Source organism: Adelges cooleyi, unplaced genomic scaffold, assembly GCF_023614345.1.
Source record: "Adelges cooleyi isolate 19-005CV unplaced genomic scaffold, UGA_ACOO_1.1 ACOO_flye_CR_arks_rails_tigmint_CR_PRNA_784, whole genome shotgun sequence".
In the NCBI taxonomy this organism is placed as follows: Eukaryota; Metazoa; Arthropoda; class Insecta; order Hemiptera; family Adelgidae; genus Adelges; species Adelges cooleyi.
The window spans coordinates 2,504,638-2,532,476 of NW_026096496.1; the positions used below are offsets into that span (position 1 = coordinate 2,504,638).

The 27,839-nt window shown below is 33.6% G+C and overlaps 1 protein-coding gene across 1 annotated transcript; it reads right to left on the minus strand.

Moving 5' to 3' along the window:
• Positions 1-1,251: 1,251 nt before the first annotated feature.
• Positions 1,252-27,681, minus strand: LOC126845441 (transcription factor Sox-21-B-like). The gene is made up of 2 exons (XM_050584095.1): positions 27,323-27,681; positions 1,252-1,909 (listed from the first exon to the last, which is right to left on the minus strand). Exons 1-2 carry the CDS (start codon positions 27,679-27,681, stop codon positions 1,252-1,254), a joined length of 1,017 nt encoding a protein of 338 aa, XP_050440052.1.
• Positions 27,682-27,839: the final 158 nt, after the last annotated feature.

The following is a 27,839-nucleotide window of genomic DNA, read 5'->3' on the forward strand; positions in this document are numbered from 1 at the left end:
AAACAAAAAGTTACACAATACATTACACAGAAAAATTAAAAATTAATATTCATCGAAAATATGAATTTGACTACATTAAAATGAAACAGATCATTTTTTTTACAAAATACCTTTGAAAGTTTATCAGATTTCAACTGAATGGGACGACAAGTGCCACACAGTCTTCTAAATACTTATCATTGTGCCATTATTAGCCATAGAAAACGGTGGTAATACTTACAATTGTGTTACATATAAGTTTAGTGGGACCTAATAGTAATGGGTATAAAAAAAAATTTAATTTGTATTAACGAAAAAATATATTTTCAAAAATAATTTCTATTATTTTAATTCGAAATAAAAATTAAGTACTTCCAACTAATAATTGTTATTAAGCTGAAAATACTAACAGAATTATTTTAAACATTTTTTTTAGTAGGGAATCCTTCTATAAATACCAGGGTAAACTAATGGTTGAAATCAGTAAATTTTTATTTGAATTAAAATAATAGAAATCATTATACAAATTTATTTTTTAATTTGTTTATGATTTTTCAAATTTTTGTGTCTTATAGAGAACTATGACAGGTGCTTTCGAAGGCTTTGTGACATGTGTTCCAATTAGTTCAATTCAGTTGAAATTTGGCATACTTAGGTTCTTAAAGATAATTAAAGCTTGGGCCCCTCCCAACAAAAAAAAAAAAATTAAAATAAGAACATTCCTACTACACATGTAGCCTTAAAAATTTTAAATGTATTGCACCTTAATTAAATTTATATCTACTTAAATCTTAACGAATCAATTATGAATTATTATCTATGTGATTGTTCAGAAAGTAATTTTAAATAAAACTAAAATATAATTTTTTTTTTTTTGTTATCTAGATAAGATGAAAATACAAGAACCGTTATCCAGATAAGATTAAAAGATAGTATCTCGATAAAAGATAGTATATTGCTGTCAGATTAGTTGTCTATAATTTAATGCACGGCAGTTTACAGTTGGTCTATTCGTCGACCAGGTGACGTTTCGGCGTTGCGCACATGTCGGTTGTTGCACATCATCAGCTGTTGGTGCAACTGTTGGAACCACCACGGCGTGCCCGGCTGGGCGGACGGCGGTGGCGGCAACGGCGGCGGCGGAAATGTGGACATCATGGACGTTGGGGACGGCGCGGACGGCGGCGGCGGCCACTGAGGCGGCCAGCTGCCGTCGGACTGCAGGTTCGCCGCGGCTGCGGTGGCCGGTTCCGATAGAACCGGCAGCGGCTTTCATATGACCTGCTGCTGCTGCTGCTGTTGCGGCGGCGGCGGCATCAGGTCCGGCTTGACGACCACGGCGATCGGCCGCTTGACAGCCGGGGACGTGGACGGCGGCGGTGACGGGGCCGACGACGACGACGACGATTCGCGCACGGACCGCGGCGGTTGTTGTTCGCCGTGGTGGCCGCATTCCGCACAGTCGGCGGGGCACGCGGACGCGGTGGTGGCCGCCGCGGCCGCCGTCATCATCGGCCACGCGTTGGCCAGCGACACGGCGTGCGAGTACAGCGAGCTGCCGTAGAGCGCGTGCAACGCAAGGTCGTGCACGGCCTTGCCGGCGACGGCCTCGTGGCCGACGGCCGCGCTCACCGACAAGTCTTTGGCCACGTGCTGGTAGAACGCCGGGTAGTGATGGGGCTGGTGATGGTGATACGGCGAGAAGTAGGCGCGCGGCGGAAACCGCACGGGCGCCGCGCCGACCGGCTGTTCCGCGGCGGACGCCGTCGAGCCGGCCGACTCCTGTGGTAGCAAGTCCCGCACCGAATACGGCACCGCGCCGGGCTTGACGCTCGCCGGTACGGCAACCGGTTCCTTCTTCTGTATCATAGTCTTGGGCTTGCGACGTGGCCGGTACTTGTAATCGGGATGTTCTTTCATGTGCAACGCTCTGTAGACAAAAATTACATCACAATATTATCAGTTCGGGTTGGAAATAGTATACTGTTATAAGAATATATTATTATATTAGTCAATATAGCCAATATATTATATTTATAAGAAAATTAACAAGGGCAGTGCTTCCGATGACTCGAATTACAGGTACACCAGGTCATAAGTTTCAGACGTTAAGCCCGAAAACTTGGATCAAAAAGTTCTTCTTAGCCGAACAGAAATTGTTATTGTGTAAAATAAATATTCCAAAAACCGTGTCTGTGACGTTGTACCGTCTTAAAGTAATTAAGCCGACTTAATGAAATTACAACAAAACGCTAAATTAATTGGAAAATATGAAAAACAATAACAACAACTTTTATAAACGATCAAGGCGAATAAACTAAGTTACTCGACGATGACCCTTCGGATCTAATAAACATATTGTCCTCGCTGATACAAGTTTAGTCGAATAATCGTATTATTCGACTTGAAGACTAAATAATCAAAGCTTTGGCGCAATAAGATTCTGTGAATGTTCCGTTGATATTAATGAAATTAACGAGAATCAGTGTCGCGCCCTAATGACTTTATAGAATAATTAATATCCTTCGTCAAAAATCCCGCCATGAAAATAATACGAATTTTGATAGTTTGTTCGACTTAAATTAATTATCAAATACACATTTCTTTGGTAGTATAATTAAATATTATAAAATTTGTCTTGAACCATAAGCTCTTTTCATGTAGTACACCCAATGGTTCTTCGAAAAACATTTTTATGAGTATTTTGATTTTGTTAATGTATATTGGAACAATTTCAGTTCTTATCTTAAAATTATTATTAGGTAGACATGTATCGCATACCAGCCGCTTAATTTATTAATATGTGAATTTATTTTAGCTGAGAAAACTTTGTTGTTTTTACAATGGTGTTTAATTCGCCATCTTTTATTAATTGTTTATTTTTAGATTAGAATGTTTTATATTTTTATTGCTATTAATGTTATAATTAATATTTAAAATAATATCAATTGATACATTTTAGCTTCGATGCAAAGCGAGAAGGTATTGGTTTTACTCTGATGTATGTTTTTTTTTTATCTGTATACACTGTAACTTCTTTAATACTGGACCAATTCCTTCGAATAGCAACTCTATAAATCGCAATTTTCATCTAGTTGGTACTTTGGGGGGGTAAAAGTTGAAAAAGTTTAACTCTTCACAGGCGTAAGTTGAAAAAACAAAAAAAAAACCGTACGAGTTTTTAAGTTAGAACTTTTACTGGCTATAGCTTCGAGAAAAACAGTCGGATCGAGTTGAAATTTATAAGAAATATTTATTTAGTATGCCCGCGCACGTCAGTTATATCAAATTTGAATTTAACCCAATGCCCACCCCCCTAGGGGGGGTACAGGTTTTTTTGTTTTTCGGGGTTTTTAGCCGTAATTTTAAGACCTTTGGGTTGAAAATTTGCCAGTAGTTGGAACTCATATGTATCCATAACATATTAAACGGAAAAATAATTCGGCACTACAGTTTTTTTTTAATAGCCGGAAAACTGTGTTTTCGCAGATTGCGTATATTTTAACAAAAAACACTTAAAATCTTAAAAAAATTGTTATCAAATCATTAAAACAATTTTATGTAGATCTATGCAGAATGATACTATTGAGTTTTGTGCTCAAGTAACACTTTTGACTTTAAGTTGACACAAAGTTCAATTTTTTTTTTTTTTTACTTAAGTTCTTTCTGGCTGATTAAAATTGAGAACTGATAACAAATTCGTAATCACCGACCCCAAAAACATATAATTTGACCCCTTTTAATGCCTTTTTCACAAAAATCCAGAAAAATGTTTTAGCTTCGATGCAAAGCGAGAAGGTATTGGTTTTACTCTGATGTATGTTTTTTTTTTATCTGTATACACTGTAACTTCTTTAATACTGGACCAATTCCTTCGAATAGCAACTCTATAAATCGCAATTTTCATCTAGTTGGTACTTTGGGGGGGTAAAAGTTGAAAAAGTTTAACTCTTCACAGGCGTAAGTTGAAAAAACAAAAAAAAAACCGTACGAGTTTTTAAGTTAGAACTTTTACTGGCTATAGCTTCGAGAAAAACAGTCGGATCGAGTTGAAATTTATAAGAAATATTTATTTAGTATGCCCGCGCACGTCAGTTATATCAAATTTGAATTTAACCCAATGCCCACCCCCCTAGGGGGGGTACAGGTTTTTTTGTTTTTCGGGGTTTTTAGCCGTAATTTTAAGACCTTTGGGTTGAAAATTTGCCAGTAGTTGGAACTCATATGTATCCATAACATATTAAACGGAAAAATAATTCGGCACTACAGTTTTTTTTTAATAGCCGGAAAACTGTGTTTTCGCAGATTGCGTATATTTTAACAAAAAACACTTAAAATCTTAAAAAAATTGTTATCAAATCATTAAAACAATTTTATGTAGATCTATGCAGAATGATACTATTGAGTTTTGTGCTCAAGTAACACTTTTGACTTTAAGTTGACACAAAGTTCAATTTTTTTTTTTTTTTACTTAAGTTCTTTCTGGCTGATTAAAATTGAGAACTGATAACAAATTCGTAATCACCGACCCCAAAAACATATAATTTGACCCCTTTTAATGCCTTTTTCACAAAAATCCAGAAAAATGTTTTAGCTTCGATGCAAAGCGAGAAGGTATTGGTTTTACTCTGATGTATGTTTTTTTTTTATCTGTATACACTGTAACTTCTTTAATACTGGACCAATTCCTTCGAATAGCAACTCTATAAATCGCAATTTTCATCTAGTTGGTACTTTGGGGGGGTAAAAGTTGAAAAAGTTTAACTCTTCACAGGCGTAAGTTGAAAAAACAAAAAAAAAACCGTACGAGTTTTTAAGTTAGAACTTTTACTGGCTATAGCTTCGAGAAAAACAGTCGGATCGAGTTGAAATTTATAAGAAATATTTATTTAGTATGCCCGCGCACGTCAGTTATATCAAATTTGAATTTAACCCAATGCCCACCCCCCTAGGGGGGGTACAGGTTTTTTTGTTTTTCGGGGTTTTTAGCCGTAATTTTAAGACCTTTGGGTTGAAAATTTGCCAGTAGTTGGAACTCATATGTATCCATAACATATTAAACGGAAAAATAATTCGGCACTACAGTTTTTTTTTAATAGCCGGAAAACTGTGTTTTCGCAGATTGCGTATATTTTAACAAAAAACACTTAAAATCTTAAAAAAATTGTTATCAAATCATTAAAACAATTTTATGTAGATCTATGCAGAATGATACTATTGAGTTTTGTGCTCAAGTAACACTTTTGACTTTAAGTTGACACAAAGTTCAATTTTTTTTTTTTTTTACTTAAGTTCTTTCTGGCTGATTAAAATTGAGAACTGATAACAAATTCGTAATCACCGACCCCAAAAACATATAATTTGACCCCTTTTAATGCCTTTTTCACAAAAATCCAGAAAAATGTTTTAGCTTCGATGCAAAGCGAGAAGGTATTGGTTTTACTCTGATGTATGTTTTTTTTTTATCTGTATACACTGTAACTTCTTTAATACTGGACCAATTCCTTCGAATAGCAACTCTATAAATCGCAATTTTCATCTAGTTGATACTTTGGGGGGGTAAAAGTTGAAAAAGTTTAACTCTTCACAGGCGTAAGTTGAAAAAACAAAAAAAAAAACGTACGAGTTTTTAAGTTAGAACTTTTACTGGCTATAGCTTCGAGAAAAACAGTCGGATCGAGTTGAAATTTATAAGAAATATTTATTTAGTATGCCCGCGCACGTCAGTTATATCAAATTTGAATTTAACCCAATGCCTACCCCCCTAGGGGGGGTACAGGTTTTTTTGTTTTTCGGGGTTTTTAGCCGTAATTTTAAGACCTTTGGGTTGAAAATTTGCCAGTAGTTGGAACTCATATGTATCCATAACATATTAAACGGAAAAATAATTCGGCACTACAGTTTTTTTTTAATAGCCGGAAAACTGTGTTTTCGCAGATTGCGTATATTTTAACAAAAAACACTTAAAATCTTAAAAAAATTGTTATCAAATCATTAAAACAATTTTATGTAGATCTATGCAGAATGATACTATTGAGTTTTGTGCTCAAGTAACACTTTTGACTTTAAGTTGACACAAAGTTCAATTTTTTTTTTTTTTACTTAAGTTCTTTCTGGCTGATTAAAATTGAGAACTGATAACAAATTCGTAATCACCGACCCTAAAAACATATAATTTGACCCCTTTTAATGCCTTTTTCACAAAAATCCAGAAAAATGTTTTAGCTTCGATGCAAAGCGAGAAGGTATTGGTTTTACTCTGATGTATGTTTTTTTTTTATCTGTATACACTGTAACTTCTTTAATACTGGACCAATTCCTTCGAATAGCAACTCTATAAATCGCAATTTTCATCTAGTTGATACTTTGGGGGGGTAAAAGTTGAAAAAGTTTAACTCTTCACAGGCGTAAGTTGAAAAAACAAAAAAAAAAACGTACGAGTTTTTAAGTTAGAACTTTTACTGGCTATAGCTTCGAGAAAAACAGTCGGATCGAGTTGAAATTTATAAGAAATATTTATTTAGTATGCCCGCGCACGTCAGTTATATCAAATTTGAATTTAACCCAATGCCCACCCCCTAGGGGGGGTACAGGTTTTTTTGTTTTTCGGGGTTTTTAGCCGTAATTTTAAGACCTTTGGGTTGAAAATTTGCCAGTAGTTGGAACTCATATGTATCCATAACATATTAAACGGAAAAATAATTCGGCACTACAGTTTTTTTTTAATAGCCGGAAAACTGTGTTTTCGCAGATTGCGTATATTTTAACAAAAAACACTTAAAATCTTAAAAAAATTGTTATCAAATCATTAAAACAATTTTATGTAGATCTATGCAGAATGATACTATTGAGTTTTGTGCTCAAGTAACACTTTTGACTTTAAGTTGACACAAAGTTCAATTTTTTTTTTTTTTTACTTAAGTTCTTTCTGGCTGATTAAAATTGAGAACTGATAACAAATTCGTAATCACCGACCCCAAAAACATATAATTTGACCCCTTTTAATGCCTTTTTCACAAAAATCCAGAAAAATGTTTTAGCTTCGATGCAAAGCGAGAAGGTATTGGTTTTACTCTGATGTATGTTTTTTTTTTATCTGTATACACTGTAACTTCTTTAATACTGGACCAATTCCTTCGAATAGCAACTCTATAAATCGCAATTTTCATCTAGTTGGTACTTTGGGGGGGTAAAAGTTGAAAAAGTTTAACTCTTCACAGGCGTAAGTTGAAAAAACAAAAAAAAAACCGTACGAGTTTTTAAGTTAGAACTTTTACTGGCTATAGCTTCGAGAAAAACAGTCGGATCGAGTTGAAATTTATAAGAAATATTTATTTAGTATGCCCGCGCACGTCAGTTATATCAAATTTGAATTTAACCCAATGCCCACCCCCCTAGGGGGGGTACAGGTTTTTTTGTTTTTCGGGGTTTTTAGCCGTAATTTTAAGACCTTTGGGTTGAAAATTTGCCAGTAGTTGGAACTCATATGTATCCATAACATATTAAACGGAAAAATAATTCGGCACTACAGTTTTTTTTTAATAGCCGGAAAACTGTGTTTTCGCAGATTGCGTATATTTTAACAAAAAACACTTAAAATCTTAAAAAAATTGTTATCAAATCATTAAAACAATTTTATGTAGATCTATGCAGAATGATACTATTGAGTTTTGTGCTCAAGTAACACTTTTGACTTTAAGTTGACACAAAGTTCAATTTTTTTTTTTTTTTACTTAAGTTCTTTCTGGCTGATTAAAATTGAGAACTGATAACAAATTCGTAATCACCGACCCCAAAAACATATAATTTGACCCCTTTTAATGCCTTTTTCACAAAAATCCAGAAAAATGTTTTAGCTTCGATGCAAAGCGAGAAGGTATTGGTTTTACTCTGATGTATGTTTTTTTTTTATCTGTATACACTGTAACTTCTTTAATACTGGACCAATTCCTTCGAATAGCAACTCTATAAATCGCAATTTTCATCTAGTTGGTACTTTGGGGGGGTAAAAGTTGAAAAAGTTTAACTCTTCACAGGCGTAAGTTGAAAAAACAAAAAAAAAACCGTACGAGTTTTTAAGTTAGAACTTTTACTGGCTATAGCTTCGAGAAAAACAGTCGGATCGAGTTGAAATTTATAAGAAATATTTATTTAGTATGCCCGCGCACGTCAGTTATATCAAATTTGAATTTAACCCAATGCCCACCCCCCTAGGGGGGGTACAGGTTTTTTTGTTTTTCGGGGTTTTTAGCCGTAATTTTAAGACCTTTGGGTTGAAAATTTGCCAGTAGTTGGAACTCATATGTATCCATAACATATTAAACGGAAAAATAATTCGGCACTACAGTTTTTTTTTAATAGCCGGAAAACTGTGTTTTCGCAGATTGCGTATATTTTAACAAAAAACACTTAAAATCTTAAAAAAATTGTTATCAAATCATTAAAACAATTTTATGTAGATCTATGCAGAATGATACTATTGAGTTTTGTGCTCAAGTAACACTTTTGACTTTAAGTTGACACAAAGTTCAATTTTTTTTTTTTTTTACTTAAGTTCTTTCTGGCTGATTAAAATTGAGAACTGATAACAAATTCGTAATCACCGACCCTAAAAACATATAATTTGACCCCTTTTAATGCCTTTTTCACAAAAATCCAGAAAAATGTTTTAGCTTCGATGCAAAGCGAGAAGGTATTGGTTTTACTCTGATGTATGTTTTTTTTTTATCTGTATACACTGTAACTTCTTTAATACTGGACCAATTCCTTCGAATAGCAACTCTATAAATCGCAATTTTCATCTAGTTGATACTTTGGGGGGGTAAAAGTTGAAAAAGTTTAACTCTTCACAGGCGTAAGTTGAAAAAACAAAAAAAAAAACGTACGAGTTTTTAAGTTAGAACTTTTACTGGCTATAGCTTCGAGAAAAACAGTCGGATCGAGTTGAAATTTATAAGAAATATTTATTTAGTATGCCCGCGCACGTCAGTTATATCAAATTTGAATTTAACCCAATGCCCACCCCCCTAGGGGGGGTACAGGTTTTTTTGTTTTTCGGGGTTTTTAGCCGTAATTTTAAGACCTTTGGGTTGAAAATTTGCCAGTAGTTGGAACTCATATGTATCCATAACATATTAAACGGAAAAATAATTCGGCACTACAGTTTTTTTTTAATAGCCGGAAAACTGTGTTTTCGCAGATTGCGTATATTTTAACAAAAAACACTTAAAATCTTAAAAAAATTGTTATCAAATCATTAAAACAATTTTATGTAGATCTATGCAGAATGATACTATTGAGTTTTGTGCTCAAGTAACACTTTTGACTTTAAGTTGACACAAAGTTCAATTTTTTTTTTTTTTTACTTAAGTTCTTTCTGGCTGATTAAAATTGAGAACTGATAACAAATTCGTAATCACCGACCCCAAAAACATATAATTTGACCCCTTTTAATGCCTTTTTCACAAAAATCCAGAAAAATGTTTTAGCTTCGATGCAAAGCGAGAAGGTATTGGTTTTACTCTGATGTATGTTTTTTTTTTATCTGTATACACTGTAACTTCTTTAATACTGGACCAATTCCTTCGAATAGCAACTCTATAAATCGCAATTTTCATCTAGTTGGTACTTTGGGGGGGTAAAAGTTGAAAAAGTTTAACTCTTCACAGGCGTAAGTTGAAAAAACAAAAAAAAAACCGTACGAGTTTTTAAGTTAGAACTTTTACTGGCTATAGCTTCGAGAAAAACAGTCGGATCGAGTTGAAATTTATAAGAAATATTTATTTAGTATGCCCGCGCACGTCAGTTATATCAAATTTGAATTTAACCCAATGCCCACCCCCCTAGGGGGGGTACAGGTTTTTTTGTTTTTCGGGGTTTTTAGCCGTAATTTTAAGACCTTTGGGTTGAAAATTTGCCAGTAGTTGGAACTCATATGTATCCATAACATATTAAACGGAAAAATAATTCGGCACTACAGTTTTTTTTTAATAGCCGGAAAACTGTGTTTTCGCAGATTGCGTATATTTTAACAAAAAACACTTAAAATCTTAAAAAAATTGTTATCAAATCATTAAAACAATTTTATGTAGATCTATGCAGAATGATACTATTGAGTTTTGTGCTCAAGTAACACTTTTGACTTTAAGTTGACACAAAGTTCAATTTTTTTTTTTTTTTACTTAAGTTCTTTCTGGCTGATTAAAATTGAGAACTGATAACAAATTCGTAATCACCGACCCCAAAAACATATAATTTGACCCCTTTTAATGCCTTTTTCACAAAAATCCAGAAAAATGTTTTAGCTTCGATGCAAAGCGAGAAGGTATTGGTTTTACTCTGATGTATGTTTTTTTTTTATCTGTATACACTGTAACTTCTTTAATACTGGACCAATTCCTTCGAATAGCAACTCTATAAATCGCAATTTTCATCTAGTTGGTACTTTGGGGGGGTAAAAGTTGAAAAAGTTTAACTCTTCACAGGCGTAAGTTGAAAAAACAAAAAAAAAACCGTACGAGTTTTTAAGTTAGAACTTTTACTGGCTATAGCTTCGAGAAAAACAGTCGGATCGAGTTGAAATTTATAAGAAATATTTATTTAGTATGCCCGCGCACGTCAGTTATATCAAATTTGAATTTAACCCAATGCCCACCCCCCTAGGGGGGGTACAGGTTTTTTTGTTTTTCGGGGTTTTTAGCCGTAATTTTAAGACCTTTGGGTTGAAAATTTGCCAGTAGTTGGAACTCATATGTATCCATAACATATTAAACGGAAAAATAATTCGGCACTACAGTTTTTTTTTAATAGCCGGAAAACTGTGTTTTCGCAGATTGCGTATATTTTAACAAAAAACACTTAAAATCTTAAAAAAATTGTTATCAAATCATTAAAACAATTTTATGTAGATCTATGCAGAATGATACTATTGAGTTTTGTGCTCAAGTAACACTTTTGACTTTAAGTTGACACAAAGTTCAATTTTTTTTTTTTTTTACTTAAGTTCTTTCTGGCTGATTAAAATTGAGAACTGATAACAAATTCGTAATCACCGACCCCAAAAACATATAATTTGACCCCTTTTAATGCCTTTTTCACAAAAATCCAGAAAAATGTTTTAGCTTCGATGCAAAGCGAGAAGGTATTGGTTTTACTCTGATGTATGTTTTTTTTTTATCTGTATACACTGTAACTTCTTTAATACTGGACCAATTCCTTCGAATAGCAACTCTATAAATCGCAATTTTCATCTAGTTGGTACTTTGGGGGGGTAAAAGTTGAAAAAGTTTAACTCTTCACAGGCGTAAGTTGAAAAAACAAAAAAAAAACCGTACGAGTTTTTAAGTTAGAACTTTTACTGGCTATAGCTTCGAGAAAAACAGTCGGATCGAGTTGAAATTTATAAGAAATATTTATTTAGTATGCCCGCGCACGTCAGTTATATCAAATTTGAATTTAACCCAATGCCCACCCCCCTAGGGGGGGTACAGGTTTTTTTGTTTTTCGGGGTTTTTAGCCGTAATTTTAAGACCTTTGGGTTGAAAATTTGCCAGTAGTTGGAACTCATATGTATCCATAACATATTAAACGGAAAAATAATTCGGCACTACAGTTTTTTTTTAATAGCCGGAAAACTGTGTTTTCGCAGATTGCGTATATTTTAACAAAAAACACTTAAAATCTTAAAAAAATTGTTATCAAATCATTAAAACAATTTTATGTAGATCTATGCAGAATGATACTATTGAGTTTTGTGCTCAAGTAACACTTTTGACTTTAAGTTGACACAAAGTTCAATTTTTTTTTTTTTTTACTTAAGTTCTTTCTGGCTGATTAAAATTGAGAACTGATAACAAATTCGTAATCACCGACCCCAAAAACATATAATTTGACCCCTTTTAATGCCTTTTTCACAAAAATCCAGAAAAATGTTTTAGCTTCGATGCAAAGCGAGAAGGTATTGGTTTTACTCTGATGTATGTTTTTTTTTTATCTGTATACACTGTAACTTCTTTAATACTGGACCAATTCCTTCGAATAGCAACTCTATAAATCGCAATTTTCATCTAGTTGGTACTTTGGGGGGGTAAAAGTTGAAAAAGTTTAACTCTTCACAGGCGTAAGTTGAAAAAACAAAAAAAAAACCGTACGAGTTTTTAAGTTAGAACTTTTACTGGCTATAGCTTCGAGAAAAACAGTCGGATCGAGTTGAAATTTATAAGAAATATTTATTTAGTATGCCCGCGCACGTCAGTTATATCAAATTTGAATTTAACCCAATGCCCACCCCCTAGGGGGGGTACAGGTTTTTTTGTTTTTCGGGGTTTTTAGCCGTAATTTTAAGACCTTTGGGTTGAAAATTTGCCAGTAGTTGGAACTCATATGTATCCATAACATATTAAACGGAAAAATAATTCGGCACTACAGTTTTTTTTTAATAGCCGGAAAACTGTGTTTTCGCAGATTGCGTATATTTTAACAAAAAACACTTAAAATCTTAAAAAAATTGTTATCAAATCATTAAAACAATTTTATGTAGATCTATGCAGAATGATACTATTGAGTTTTGTGCTCAAGTAACACTTTTGACTTTAAGTTGACACAAAGTTCAATTTTTTTTTTTTTTTACTTAAGTTCTTTCTGGCTGATTAAAATTGAGAACTGATAACAAATTCGTAATCACCGACCCCAAAAACATATAATTTGACCCCTTTTAATGCCTTTTTCACAAAAATCCAGAAAAATGTTTTAGCTTCGATGCAAAGCGAGAAGGTATTGGTTTTACTCTGATGTATGTTTTTTTTTTATCTGTATACACTGTAACTTCTTTAATACTGGACCAATTCCTTCGAATAGCAACTCTATAAATCGCAATTTTCATCTAGTTGGTACTTTGGGGGGGTAAAAGTTGAAAAAGTTTAACTCTTCACAGGCGTAAGTTGAAAAAACAAAAAAAAAACCGTACGAGTTTTTAAGTTAGAACTTTTACTGGCTATAGCTTCGAGAAAAACAGTCGGATCGAGTTGAAATTTATAAGAAATATTTATTTAGTATGCCCGCGCACGTCAGTTATATCAAATTTGAATTTAACCCAATGCCCACCCCCCTAGGGGGGTACAGGTTTTTTTGTTTTTCGGGGTTTTTAGCCGTAATTTTAAGACCTTTGGGTTGAAAATTTGCCAGTAGTTGGAACTCATATGTATCCATAACATATTAAACGGAAAAATAATTCGGCACTACAGTTTTTTTTTAATAGCCGGAAAACTGTGTTTTCGCAGATTGCGTATATTTTAACAAAAAACACTTAAAATCTTAAAAAAATTGTTATCAAATCATTAAAACAATTTTATGTAGATCTATGCAGAATGATACTATTGAGTTTTGTGCTCAAGTAACACTTTTGACTTTAAGTTGACACAAAGTTCAATTTTTTTTTTTTTTTACTTAAGTTCTTTCTGGCTGATTAAAATTGAGAACTGATAACAAATTCGTAATCACCGACCCCAAAAACATATAATTTGACCCCTTTTAATGCCTTTTTCACAAAAATCCAGAAAAATGTTTTAGCTTCGATGCAAAGCGAGAAGGTATTGGTTTTACTCTGATGTATGTTTTTTTTTTATCTGTATACACTGTAACTTCTTTAATACTGGACCAATTCCTTCGAATAGCAACTCTATAAATCGCAATTTTCATCTAGTTGGTACTTTGGGGGGGTAAAAGTTGAAAAAGTTTAACTCTTCACAGGCGTAAGTTGAAAAAACAAAAAAAAAACCGTACGAGTTTTTAAGTTAGAACTTTTACTGGCTATAGCTTCGAGAAAAACAGTCGGATCGAGTTGAAATTTATAAGAAATATTTATTTAGTATGCCCGCGCACGTCAGTTATATCAAATTTGAATTTAACCCAATGCCCACCCCCCTAGGGGGGGTACAGGTTTTTTTGTTTTTCGGGGTTTTTAGCCGTAATTTTAAGACCTTTGGGTTGAAAATTTGCCAGTAGTTGGAACTCATATGTATCCATAACATATTAAACGGAAAAATAATTCGGCACTACAGTTTTTTTTTAATAGCCGGAAAACTGTGTTTTCGCAGATTGCGTATATTTTAACAAAAAACACTTAAAATCTTAAAAAAATTGTTATCAAATCATTAAAACAATTTTATGTAGATCTATGCAGAATGATACTATTGAGTTTTGTGCTCAAGTAACACTTTTGACTTTAAGTTGACACAAAGTTCAATTTTTTTTTTTTTTTACTTAAGTTCTTTCTGGCTGATTAAAATTGAGAACTGATAACAAATTCGTAATCACCGACCCCAAAAACATATAATTTGACCCCTTTTAATGCCTTTTTCACAAAAATCCAGAAAAATGTTTTAGCTTCGATGCAAAGCGAGAAGGTATTGGTTTTACTCTGATGTATGTTTTTTTTTTATCTGTATACACTGTAACTTCTTTAATACTGGACCAATTCCTTCGAATAGCAACTCTATAAATCGCAATTTTCATCTAGTTGGTACTTTGGGGGGGTAAAAGTTGAAAAAGTTTAACTCTTCACAGGCGTAAGTTGAAAAAACAAAAAAAAAACCGTACGAGTTTTTAAGTTAGAACTTTTACTGGCTATAGCTTCGAGAAAAACAGTCGGATCGAGTTGAAATTTATAAGAAATATTTATTTAGTATGCCCGCGCACGTCAGTTATATCAAATTTGAATTTAACCCAATGCCCACCCCCCTAGGGGGGGTACAGGTTTTTTTGTTTTTCGGGGTTTTTAGCCGTAATTTTAAGACCTTTGGGTTGAAAATTTGCCAGTAGTTGGAACTCATATGTATCCATAACATATTAAACGGAAAAATAATTCGGCACTACAGTTTTTTTTTAATAGCCGGAAAACTGTGTTTTCGCAGATTGCGTATATTTTAACAAAAAACACTTAAAATCTTAAAAAAATTGTTATCAAATCATTAAAACAATTTTATGTAGATCTATGCAGAATGATACTATTGAGTTTTGTGCTCAAGTAACACTTTTGACTTTAAGTTGACACAAAGTTCAATTTTTTTTTTTTTTTACTTAAGTTCTTTCTGGCTGATTAAAATTGAGAACTGATAACAAATTCGTAATCACCGACCCCAAAAACATATAATTTGACCCCTTTTAATGCCTTTTTCACAAAAATCCAGAAAAATGTTTTAGCTTCGATGCAAAGCGAGAAGGTATTGGTTTTACTCTGATGTATGTTTTTTTTTTATCTGTATACACTGTAACTTCTTTAATACTGGACCAATTCCTTCGAATAGCAACTCTATAAATCGCAATTTTCATCTAGTTGGTACTTTGGGGGGGTAAAAGTTGAAAAAGTTTAACTCTTCACAGGCGTAAGTTGAAAAAACAAAAAAAAAACCGTACGAGTTTTTAAGTTAGAACTTTTACTGGCTATAGCTTCGAGAAAAACAGTCGGATCGAGTTGAAATTTATAAGAAATATTTATTTAGTATGCCCGCGCACGTCAGTTATATCAAATTTGAATTTAACCCAATGCCCACCCCCCTAGGGGGGGTACAGGTTTTTTTGTTTTTCGGGGTTTTTAGCCGTAATTTTAAGACCTTTGGGTTGAAAATTTGCCAGTAGTTGGAACTCATATGTATCCATAACATATTAAACGGAAAAATAATTCGGCACTACAGTTTTTTTTTAATAGCCGGAAAACTGTGTTTTCGCAGATTGCGTATATTTTAACAAAAAACACTTAAAATCTTAAAAAAATTGTTATCAAATCATTAAAACAATTTTATGTAGATCTATGCAGAATGATACTATTGAGTTTTGTGCTCAAGTAACACTTTTGACTTTAAGTTGACACAAAGTTCAATTTTTTTTTTTTTTTACTTAAGTTCTTTCTGGCTGATTAAAATTGAGAACTGATAACAAATTCGTAATCACCGACCCCAAAAACATATAATTTGACCCCTTTTAATGCCTTTTTCACAAAAATCCAGAAAAATGTTTTAGCTTCGATGCAAAGCGAGAAGGTATTGGTTTTACTCTGATGTATGTTTTTTTTTTATCTGTATACACTGTAACTTCTTTAATACTGGACCAATTCCTTCGAATAGCAACTCTATAAATCGCAATTTTCATCTAGTTGGTACTTTGGGGGGGTAAAAGTTGAAAAAGTTTAACTCTTCACAGGCGTAAGTTGAAAAAACAAAAAAAAAAACCGTACGAGTTTTTAAGTTAGAACTTTTACTGGCTATAGCTTCGAGAAAAACAGTCGGATCGAGTTGAAATTTATAAGAAATATTTATTTAGTATGCCCGCGCACGTCAGTTATATCAAATTTGAATTTAACCCAATGCCCACCCCCCTAGGGGGGGTACAGGTTTTTTTGTTTTTCGGGGTTTTTAGCCGTAATTTTAAGACCTTTGGGTTGAAAATTTGCCAGTAGTTGGAACTCATATGTATCCATAACATATTAAACGGAAAAATAATTCGGCACTACAGTTTTTTTTTAATAGCCGGAAAACTGTGTTTTCGCAGATTGCGTATATTTTAACAAAAAACACTTAAAATCTTAAAAAAATTGTTATCAAATCATTAAAACAATTTTATGTAGATCTATGCAGAATGATACTATTGAGTTTTGTGCTCAAGTAACACTTTTGACTTTAAGTTGACACAAAGTTCAATTTTTTTTTTTTTTTACTTAAGTTCTTTCTGGCTGATTAAAATTGAGAACTGATAACAAATTCGTAATCACCGACCCCAAAAACATATAATTTGACCCCTTTTAATGCCTTTTTCACAAAAATCCAGAAAAATGTTTTAGCTTCGATGCAAAGCGAGAAGGTATTGGTTTTACTCTGATGTATGTTTTTTTTTTATCTGTATACACTGTAACTTCTTTAATACTGGACCAATTCCTTCGAATAGCAACTCTATAAATCGCAATTTTCATCTAGTTGGTACTTTGGGGGGGTAAAAGTTGAAAAAGTTTAACTCTTCACAGGCGTAAGTTGAAAAAACAAAAAAAAAAACCGTACGAGTTTTTAAGTTAGAACTTTTACTGGCTATAGCTTCGAGAAAAACAGTCGGATCGAGTTGAAATTTATAAGAAATATTTATTTAGTATGCCCGCGCACGTCAGTTATATCAAATTTGAATTTAACCCAATGCCCACCCCCTAGGGGGGGTACAGGTTTTTTTGTTTTTCGGGGTTTTTAGCCGTAATTTTAAGACCTTTGGGTTGAAAATTTGCCAGTAGTTGGAACTCATATGTATCCATAACATATTAAACGGAAAAATAATTCGGCACTACAGTTTTTTTTTAATAGCCGGAAAACTGTGTTTTCGCAGATTGCGTATATTTTAACAAAAAACACTTAAAATCTTAAAAAAATTGTTATCAAATCATTAAAACAATTTTATGTAGATCTATGCAGAATGATACTATTGAGTTTTGTGCTCAAGTAACACTTTTGACTTTAAGTTGACACAAAGTTCAATTTTTTTTTTTTTTTACTTAAGTTCTTTCTGGCTGATTAAAATTGAGAACTGATAACAAATTCGTAATCACCGACCCCAAAAACATATAATTTGACCCCTTTTAATGCCTTTTTCACAAAAATCCAGAAAAATGTTTTAGCTTCGATGCAAAGCGAGAAGGTATTGGTTTTACTCTGATGTATGTTTTTTTTTTATCTGTATACACTGTAACTTCTTTAATACTGGACCAATTCCTTCGAATAGCAACTCTATAAATCGCAATTTTCATCTAGTTGGTACTTTGGGGGGGTAAAAGTTGAAAAAGTTTAACTCTTCACAGGCGTAAGTTGAAAAAACAAAAAAAAAAACCGTACGAGTTTTTAAGTTAGAACTTTTACTGGCTATAGCTTCGAGAAAAACAGTCGGATCGAGTTGAAATTTATAAGAAATATTTATTTAGTATGCCCGCGCACGTCAGTTATATCAAATTTGAATTTAACCCAATGCCCACCCCCCTAGGGGGGGTACAGGTTTTTTTGTTTTTCGGGGTTTTTAGCCGTAATTTTAAGACCTTTGGGTTGAAAATTTGCCAGTAGTTGGAACTCATATGTATCCATAACATATTAAACGGAAAAATAATTCGGCACTACAGTTTTTTTTTAATAGCCGGAAAACTGTGTTTTCGCAGATTGCGTATATTTTAACAAAAAACACTTAAAATCTTAAAAAAATTGTTATCAAATCATTAAAACAATTTTATGTAGATCTATGCAGAATGATACTATTGAGTTTTGTGCTCAAGTAACACTTTTGACTTTAAGTTGACACAAAGTTCAATTTTTTTTTTTTTTTACTTAAGTTCTTTCTGGCTGATTAAAATTGAGAACTGATAACAAATTCGTAATCACCGACCCCAAAAACATATAATTTGACCCCTTTTAATGCCTTTTTCACAAAAATCCAGAAAAATGTTTTAGCTTCGATGCAAAGCGAGAAGGTATTGGTTTTACTCTGATGTATGTTTTTTTTTTATCTGTATACACTGTAACTTCTTTAATACTGGACCAATTCCTTCGAATAGCAACTCTATAAATCGCAATTTTCATCTAGTTGGTACTTTGGGGGGGTAAAAGTTGAAAAAGTTTAACTCTTCACAGGCGTAAGTTGAAAAAACAAAAAAAAAAACCGTACGAGTTTTTAAGTTAGAACTTTTACTGGCTATAGCTTCGAGAAAAACAGTCGGATCGAGTTGAAATTTATAAGAAATATTTATTTAGTATGCCCGCGCACGTCAGTTATATCAAATTTGAATTTAACCCAATGCCCACCCCCCTAGGGGGGGTACAGGTTTTTTTGTTTTTCGGGGTTTTTAGCCGTAATTTTAAGACCTTTGGGTTGAAAATTTGCCAGTAGTTGGAACTCATATGTATCCATAACATATTAAACGGAAAAATAATTCGGCACTACAGTTTTTTTTTAATAGCCGGAAAACTGTGTTTTCGCAGATTGCGTATATTTTAACAAAAAACACTTAAAATCTTAAAAAAATTGTTATCAAATCATTAAAACAATTTTATGTAGATCTATGCAGAATGATACTATTGAGTTTTGTGCTCAAGTAACACTTTTGACTTTAAGTTGACACAAAGTTCAATTTTTTTTTTTTTTTACTTAAGTTCTTTCTGGCTGATTAAAATTGAGAACTGATAACAAATTCGTAATCACCGACCCCAAAAACATATAATTTGACCCCTTTTAATGCCTTTTTCACAAAAATCCAGAAAAATGTTTTAGCTTCGATGCAAAGCGAGAAGGTATTGGTTTTACTCTGATGTATGTTTTTTTTTTATCTGTATACACTGTAACTTCTTTAATACTGGACCAATTCCTTCGAATAGCAACTCTATAAATCGCAATTTTCATCTAGTTGATACTTTGGGGGGGTAAAAGTTGAAAAAGTTTAACTCTTCACAGGCGTAAGTTGAAAAAACAAAAAAAAAACCGTACGAGTTTTTAAGTTAGAACTTTTACTGGCTATAGCTTCGAGAAAAACAGTCGGATCGAGTTGAAATTTATAAGAAATATTTATTTAGTATGCCCGCGCACGTCAGTTATATCAAATTTGAATTTAACCCAATGCCCACCCCCCTAGGGGGGGTACAGGTTTTTTTGTTTTTCGGGGTTTTTAGCCGTAATTTTAAGACCTTTGGGTTGAAAATTTGCCAGTAGTTGGAACTCATATGTATCCATAACATATTAAACGGAAAAATAATTCGGCACTACAGTTTTTTTTTAATAGCCGGAAAACTGTGTTTTCGCAGATTGCGTATATTTTAACAAAAAACACTTAAAATCTTAAAAAAATTGTTATCAAATCATTAAAACAATTTTATGTAGATCTATGCAGAATGATACTATTGAGTTTTGTGCTCAAGTAACACTTTTGACTTTAAGTTGACACAAAGTTCAATTTTTTTTTTTTTTACTTAAGTTCTTTCTGGCTGATTAAAATTGAGAACTGATAACAAATTCGTAATCACCGACCCCAAAAACATATAATTTGACCCCTTTTAATGCCTTTTTCACAAAAATCCAGAAAAATGTTTTAGCTTCGATGCAAAGCGAGAAGGTATTGGTTTTACTCTGATGTATGTTTTTTTTTTATCTGTATACACTGTAACTTCTTTAATACTGGACCAATTCCTTCGAATAGCAACTCTATAAATCGCAATTTTCATCTAGTTGGTACTTTGGGGGGGTAAAAGTTGAAAAAGTTTAACTCTTCACAGGCGTAAGTTGAAAAAACAAAAAAAAAACCGTACGAGTTTTTAAGTTAGAACTTTTACTGGCTATAGCTTCGAGAAAAACAGTCGGATCGAGTTGAAATTTATAAGAAATATTTATTTAGTATGCCCGCGCACGTCAGTTATATCAAATTTGAATTTAACCCAATGCCCACCCCCCTAGGGGGGGTACAGGTTTTTTTGTTTTTCGGGGTTTTTAGCCGTAATTTTAAGACCTTTGGGTTGAAAATTTGCCAGTAGTTGGAACTCATATGTATCCATAACATATTAAACGGAAAAATAATTCGGCACTACAGTTTTTTTTTAATAGCCGGAAAACTGTGTTTTCGCAGATTGCGTATATTTTAACAAAAAACACTTAAAATCTTAAAAAAATTGTTATCAAATCATTAAAACAATTTTATGTAGATCTATGCAGAATGATACTATTGAGTTTTGTGCTCAAGTAACACTTTTGACTTTAAGTTGACACAAAGTTCAATTTTTTTTTTTTTTTACTTAAGTTCTTTCTGGCTGATTAAAATTGAGAACTGATAACAAATTCGTAATCACCGACCCCAAAAACATATAATTTGACCCCTTTTAATGCCTTTTTCACAAAAATCCAGAAAAATGTTTTAGCTTCGATGCAAAGCGAGAAGGTATTGGTTTTACTCTGATGTATGTTTTTTTTTTATCTGTATACACTGTAACTTCTTTAATACTGGACCAATTCCTTCGAATAGCAACTCTATAAATCGCAATTTTCATCTAGTTGGTACTTTGGGGGGGTAAAAGTTGAAAAAGTTTAACTCTTCACAGGCGTAAGTTGAAAAAACAAAAAAAAAACCGTACGAGTTTTTAAGTTAGAACTTTTACTGGCTATAGCTTCGAGAAAAACAGTCGGATCGAGTTGAAATTTATAAGAAATATTTATTTAGTATGCCCGCGCACGTCAGTTATATCAAATTTGAATTTAACCCAATGCCCACCCCCCTAGGGGGGGTACAGGTTTTTTTGTTTTTCGGGGTTTTTAGCCGTAATTTTAAGACCTTTGGGTTGAAAATTTGCCAGTAGTTGGAACTCATATGTATCCATAACATATTAAACGGAAAAATAATTCGGCACTACAGTTTTTTTTTAATAGCCGGAAAACTGTGTTTTCGCAGATTGCGTATATTTTAACAAAAAACACTTAAAATCTTAAAAAAATTGTTATCAAATCATTAAAACAATTTTATGTAGATCTATGCAGAATGATACTATTGAGTTTTGTGCTCAAGTAACACTTTTGACTTTAAGTTGACACAAAGTTCAATTTTTTTTTTTTTTTACTTAAGTTCTTTCTGGCTGATTAAAATTGAGAACTGATAACAAATTCGTAATCACCGACCCCAAAAACATATAATAAACGCATATAAAGGCATATAAATAAACGCAAAATATAAGTACAAACGCACTCTACCAGATGTGAGAAACGAAAAAAAAAAGTATAATTTTTTGTTCTATTGGCATCATCGTGTGTACGAACGGCATATTGATGCGCGCTCTTATCTGCTCCGTAATGAATTATGAAATCAGTTATGATAGAAAATATTGTATGTCGTTTCAAATAGTATTTTTAAATCTCTACAAAAACGCTAGTTTTTATTCTGGTTGTAACTTGTATTGCGCTGTATAAAACTTTTATGACGTAGTTGATGTTTATTTTATCAATTTTCATTATTTAATAAAAAACAATTTGTCAACAGATTATAACTAACTGGGTGTGGATTTTATTAAGTCACAGTTGATATAAAATCGATTTGGACTTGAACTTTTTGCGGAATGACTGAATTTAATTTAAGAAACTAATTTAATTTTAATTGGCAGCCATTACGTGAGAAATGATAACATGAGTTGTTTATACTATAATGTATAGTTGTTGTAATTATCAATTTTCGAGACAAAATAATATTTGATCGTGACCATATAAACGCCCGATCGCGTTATCAACTGTCCACCGTCTTATGTACACGGTACAGGTGGGAACGAAAAACCCCTTATCGGCCCGAGCCGGTCATGGAGTGTGAGAGAGAGGTCGGGGGGTGATGACATTTGTAGGTAGTTGCCAGTCTAGTAGTTGTCAGTTTAGTAATATTTAACTAATAAGTAATAAATGTAGGTAAAATTTATTGTTTTCTCCATCACAGTAGCAGTATACGATTTATTTTAATTTAAATGTAAGAAAATCGATTTTTCTTTAGAAAATAACAAGAAATTATTATACAGGATGAGGCAGTAAAACGGCGATTTTCTAATGTATTTAAATGGTAAAATCCGTTTCACTATCCCACCCTTTACATTTTAAGGATCTATGAAAAGGTTTTTTTAGTTGCATTTTATTTTGTACATTGTCAATCTAGTAAAATAGAAGTATAATATAGCTTTGAAATAATATAATCTGTGAAGTATAAATAGTTTGTGTGTGATTGCTTTAATGGAAGTATATAATACATAAATATTAATTTTATTGAGAATAAGCGATTATAATTTAAACTATGGAGTACAAACGATTGAAACATGAATCGTCGACCATTCCAACAAAATATAACAAGACATTGTATATGTGTTATTTGGTCCACTAAGTTTTTGCAAAAAAAAAAAAAAACAGTACAGTGGGGTCGGGGCATAGTGGGGACGGAGCATAGTTGGGTCGGGGCATATTGGGGACGGGGAGGTCACAGGTTTACAGGAATTTTTAAATCTGAAAGTGATAAAATCACTTTCGAAAAAACGCTTCGATGCAAATCGGTAGTTAGTATTTTCAAGCCAGTACAGTCCAAACCAAGCACAGTATAAACCAGCAAAGTTAGAAAGTTTTAAATGAAGGTTCTGTATTTACAAATGAGCATCAAAGCGTTTATTTGAAAGCGATTTTATTCAATTTTATCACTTTTATTTATAATAATTCTTGTAGACCTGTGACCTCTCCGTTTCCTCATTGCTTTGATTACATTATGCCAATACTCTACTGTACTAGTCCTCTCGGATAAAATCACTTTCAAATTAACGCTTTGATGCTCATTTGTAAATACAGAACCTTCATTTAAAACTTTCTAACTTTGCTGGTTTATACTGTGCTTGGTTTGGACTGTACTGGCTTGAAAATACTAACTACCGATTTGCATCGAAGCGTTTTTTCGAAAGTGATTTTATCACTTTCAGATTTAAAAATTCCTGTAAACCTGTGACCTCCCCGTCCCCAATATGCCCCGACCCAACTATGCTCCGTCCCCACTATGCCCCGACCCCACTGTACTGTTTTTTTTTTAAATTATCTTCGTTACAAGTATGCTAAACAAACAATAGTATTTTTATTTGCAAGCACAGAACTTAACTATAATGGGAGAAGTCTTGTAAATATTAAATGTATTATTTGAGTTGTACGCGTTACTCTTATCGGTTAACCTACGTTTAAAGTTTTCTTATCAAAAATAGTTCCTTATTATTTCACGTTATAATTATAATATTAAGTCAATACTCAAATCACTCAGTTCGTCGTTTGGAATTCAATAAAGTATAACCACAAATTGGTTTGGCATTTTTTTTTAAGATAACAAAAAATAGATGACTTCAAATTGACAGTGTTTCATAACAAGTCGTTTAGGGTTTTTTCAGTTAAAAATATAACACATAGTACATACTTTTGGTTAAGTTTTTTAACATGAAAAACAATTGTTATATTAGCACCGCGGCTCTGTTGTCAAAAGAACGGTTTTTTTTCTTTCGTTTTTAGCGGCCAGTGCACGAGCTCTCACAATGACCACGGTAATTATTGTGATTGATTTCTGGCTGTGCTAAGACACTTGAGTACACATAATATTACAATAATACATAGACGATGGTTGTTCGCGAGTAAAGAGGTATAATATAAAGGCGATTGATAAAAAGAAAACCGATTTATCACAATTACACGGGTATTGTGACCGGTACATTATAATATTGTTGCTGCTATTATTAGTATTGTAACAACGCGGATGGTGTTTTTATTTGTATATATTTTTTTTTCTTCTTTCACATTGGACCATCCATACAAGGTACCGTCAATCGTCGTGGCCCCCAAAGTCGTATTATAGGTACACACACACACATATACACACACTCGAGCACGGGATCGTTTGTTTCCTCGACCAATCGCTATTAGTTTACCACATTGTTGTCTTCTTGATAAAAGCATAATATAACACACACACAAGTACCTATAGCAATGCAGTATATGCTCACAATAACCCACAAATAGACGTGTTCGGGCTCATACTAAACCGTACCAAGTGGTTAAAATAGCAAAACGTTAAGTCAAACCTAAAATAACGGTGTCATCAGGTGTGATTCAATGTGGCCATCTATCACCCTATTTATTTTTAATAACCGTTAATACAGTTTTTTAGAATTGTACAATTTTATTATTTGCTGATGATCTGAAGATAGGTAGATCTGGTAGACTCTGAGATTAGCACTGTTAGTGAGATTAAAGACCTTGTAGGATGCCGTCTGTACAAAAGCAAAATATGCTTTAGTGCGTTCTGTTTTAGAGTCTGGCTCAGTGGTTTGGAACCCTCGGCAAACTGGCTTAGTTGAGAAAATGCAAAGAAGATTCATAAGAAAAGTTGCTTACAAATTAAACTATTATTATTGTGGGTTGCCCGCTGCAGATATTAAAAGCCAATGTAGAATATCCCCTCTAAGTAGGTATCTATTATGACTCCCTATTCTTACATAAACTTCTAAACGGATCGGTCAGCTGTCCTGAGCTTTTGCAAGATATCGGTTTTAGGGCCCCACCAGTCAGTACTAAACAACACACCTTATTCCATTTAGCACCTCCTAGTAATCGTACTTTTGTTATACATAGCCCCATTAGAAGGATTTTGAGTTTTTCTAATGAATTCTTATAAGATTTCGATTTCTTTTTTGATAATAGACTCAAGTTAAAATGATTCAATAGGTTTCAGACCTATAATAAAATGCATTTACGTTATTTTTATTGTATTTTAATGTAGTGTTATAGGTTGTGTAAGATTAGGTTGAGCCAGCACAGTGGAAACTGAGCATAATGGGCGTCGGGCAAGTCAAGTTTAAGTAGAATTTCGAGAAAACGATCGGATCAAGTTTATAAGAAATATATTTTTTTTTCGGTGTTTCAATAAACATGTAATTAGACCAGTTTTAGAGACCTTTGCGGTAACATTTAGAAAAAATGTAATAAGATAATTTTAAATAGTTGTCCATAAATATATTGACTTCCTGGTATTTTTTTACCGAAGATGAATGTTGCAGTAAAAAAAAAAATCTTGTAGACTAAAAAGCCAATACAACGGGAATGGGGCGTAGCGAAGACGAGGAAGTCACTGGTCGACAGCAGTTATTATATTATCTGAATGTGATAAAATTACTTCCAAATACACGCTTCGACGCGATTCTGTGGATAACCAAAGTTCAATGCGAGCACAGTAAGAAAGTATCTACTTTCAGTGTAATTTTCAGACCTAAAAAAGTAAAATAAAAAAAAAGTCTCCTCACGTTGAGCGGGGAAGGGGTTTTCGGTATTTCTTTTTTATAGTTTTTACCCAAAACAAGAAAAATAATTGCTCGGAAACGCGAGTGAGCTTTTGGAACACCGTCAACAGTAGCTGTCGAAAGGAAACTCAGTGACTTACAAGGAACAAAAGCAAATACCATTTGAAAGCATACCAATATTATATTATGAATACCTAGTATTCCAGGAAGAGAGCATACCTGCTATTTCTGGCTCTATATTTACAAACCCGCCAAGTGTGGCCAACGAATGTAATTATACATTATTGATATCCAAACAATAGTCTCGAGTAAGTCGTTATGGGTTCCGTTTAAAATGTATCCGTATTACAATCAAAAGCCTTTGCATTGTGTCGCTCGTTTGAGCTCCAACCGCAGAGTGTACAAAACAGATCCAATTGATCATTTTGGAGAACTTAAAATCAATCTGCCCACATTAACCGATTAAAATATAGGTTTTGTTCTCTTAAACTTTTTCCCAACCTTAAATTTATGCAATTTTAAATTACCTTTTGTTTGTATATTATATTTGACCATTTAAAATACAAACAAATAGTCCGAAAAAAATATAATCAGTATATTATAAAGTTCATAAAAATGTCTCATTGACAACCATAATAATTTCACAAGAAATTCTTACATGTCTACTAAACTAAAAATACCTACGTATCTTCTAATTAGTTAAAACCGTTTAGCATGCACGAAAACCGAATAGAAAAAGTGGTGTTATTAAGTTTTTGACTTCATTTGAAGAAAAAAAAGAGGTACTTATAGATTTCCGAAATGTGGGTTTTCGGATTGATTCAATAGGGTTCAACTATTGACTCAAACCTAGTTTCAATGCTATTGTATAATTTCACAATCATCAGTCAAAACCCAAGTCCTAAGACCACGTGCCCGATAAAAGAAGAACAAACCAAAGATCAAATGGTAGCTTTATTGGTTCTTGACGGTTGAAAGAGCTCAAAGAGAGCTATGTAATTGTTTTGGCTAAATAGAAAATAAGCTTGTTTTTAGACTTCGTTGAATAAATCTACAAATAAGAACCATAAATTCAGAAAATCACTAAATAATCTAGTAAATAAATTAAGTAAACGAGTAAACAAACACAATAAATGAGTATGTCAGGTCATGTAAGTTTGGTTGAGTAAATGAGTAAATATAATGAGCAAACCAGTAAAGAAATTGAGTAAAGGATTACATAAAACGAGCAAACGAGTAATAAAAAGTCAAGTAAACGAGTAAATAAATCGTGTGAATACACTTTTAACTCGACCCCCAGCCTAAAAAGATAATCGTATCAGGGGCGTATTGTGGGGGTTGCTGAGGGGGCTACAGCCCCCCCGACATTTTTTTAGTCTGCCTATAATATGTGCATTTTAAAAGCTTAATTTTGTCAAGTTTTTATTAGGAGTTGTGCCTCAGCCAAAAAAAAAAATTTCTAAATACGCCCCTGCATCGTGTAAATAATAATTTTTTGTATTTTTTTTTTTTACCTCAATCGTTTGGCCTCGTCAATAAATGGACGTTTTTGGGGTTCGTTGAGCAGTTTCCACTCGGCGCCCAGTCTTTTGCTGATTTCGGAATTGTGCATTTTCGGATTTTCCTGGGCCATCTTGCGCCGTTGGCCCCTGGACCATACCATGAAGGCGTTCATTGGCCTCTTGATGTGCTGTTGGCCGGCCGGGTCGGTGACCGCGGCCGGCGGGACACCGGCGTCGGGGTGGCCGCGGTGCTGGTGGAGACGGCCTCCGCGGTCGTCGTAGTGCTGATGCACTTGCCGGTGATGGTGACGCGATTGTTGTTGTTGTTGCAACAACATCGCGGCCGCCGTAACGGCCGTCATGTCGTTCATGTCGAGCAGCCGTCGGACGGTACGAGTGGACTAGTCGGCGTCTTGTCGTGCGCGGACGAAGCGGTCGGACGCGAGTTGGACGGCTTGTGGCGCGCGAGAGAGCCGCGAGAGAGCCGCAAGGACGTGACGGCTGCCGGAGTGCGTGTGGCACACGCGGT

Excerpts from the sequence above, each read along its gene's own strand:
- LOC126845441 (XM_050584095.1), bottom strand. The coding sequence starts at position 27,681 with ATGAACGACATGACGGCCGTTACGGCGGCCGCGATGTTGTTGCAACAA. Across the intron at positions 1,910-27,322 it reads GACGAGGCCAAACGATTGAG|AGCGTTGCACATGAAAGAAC; the intron begins GTAAAAAAAAAA and ends TTTTGTCTACAG.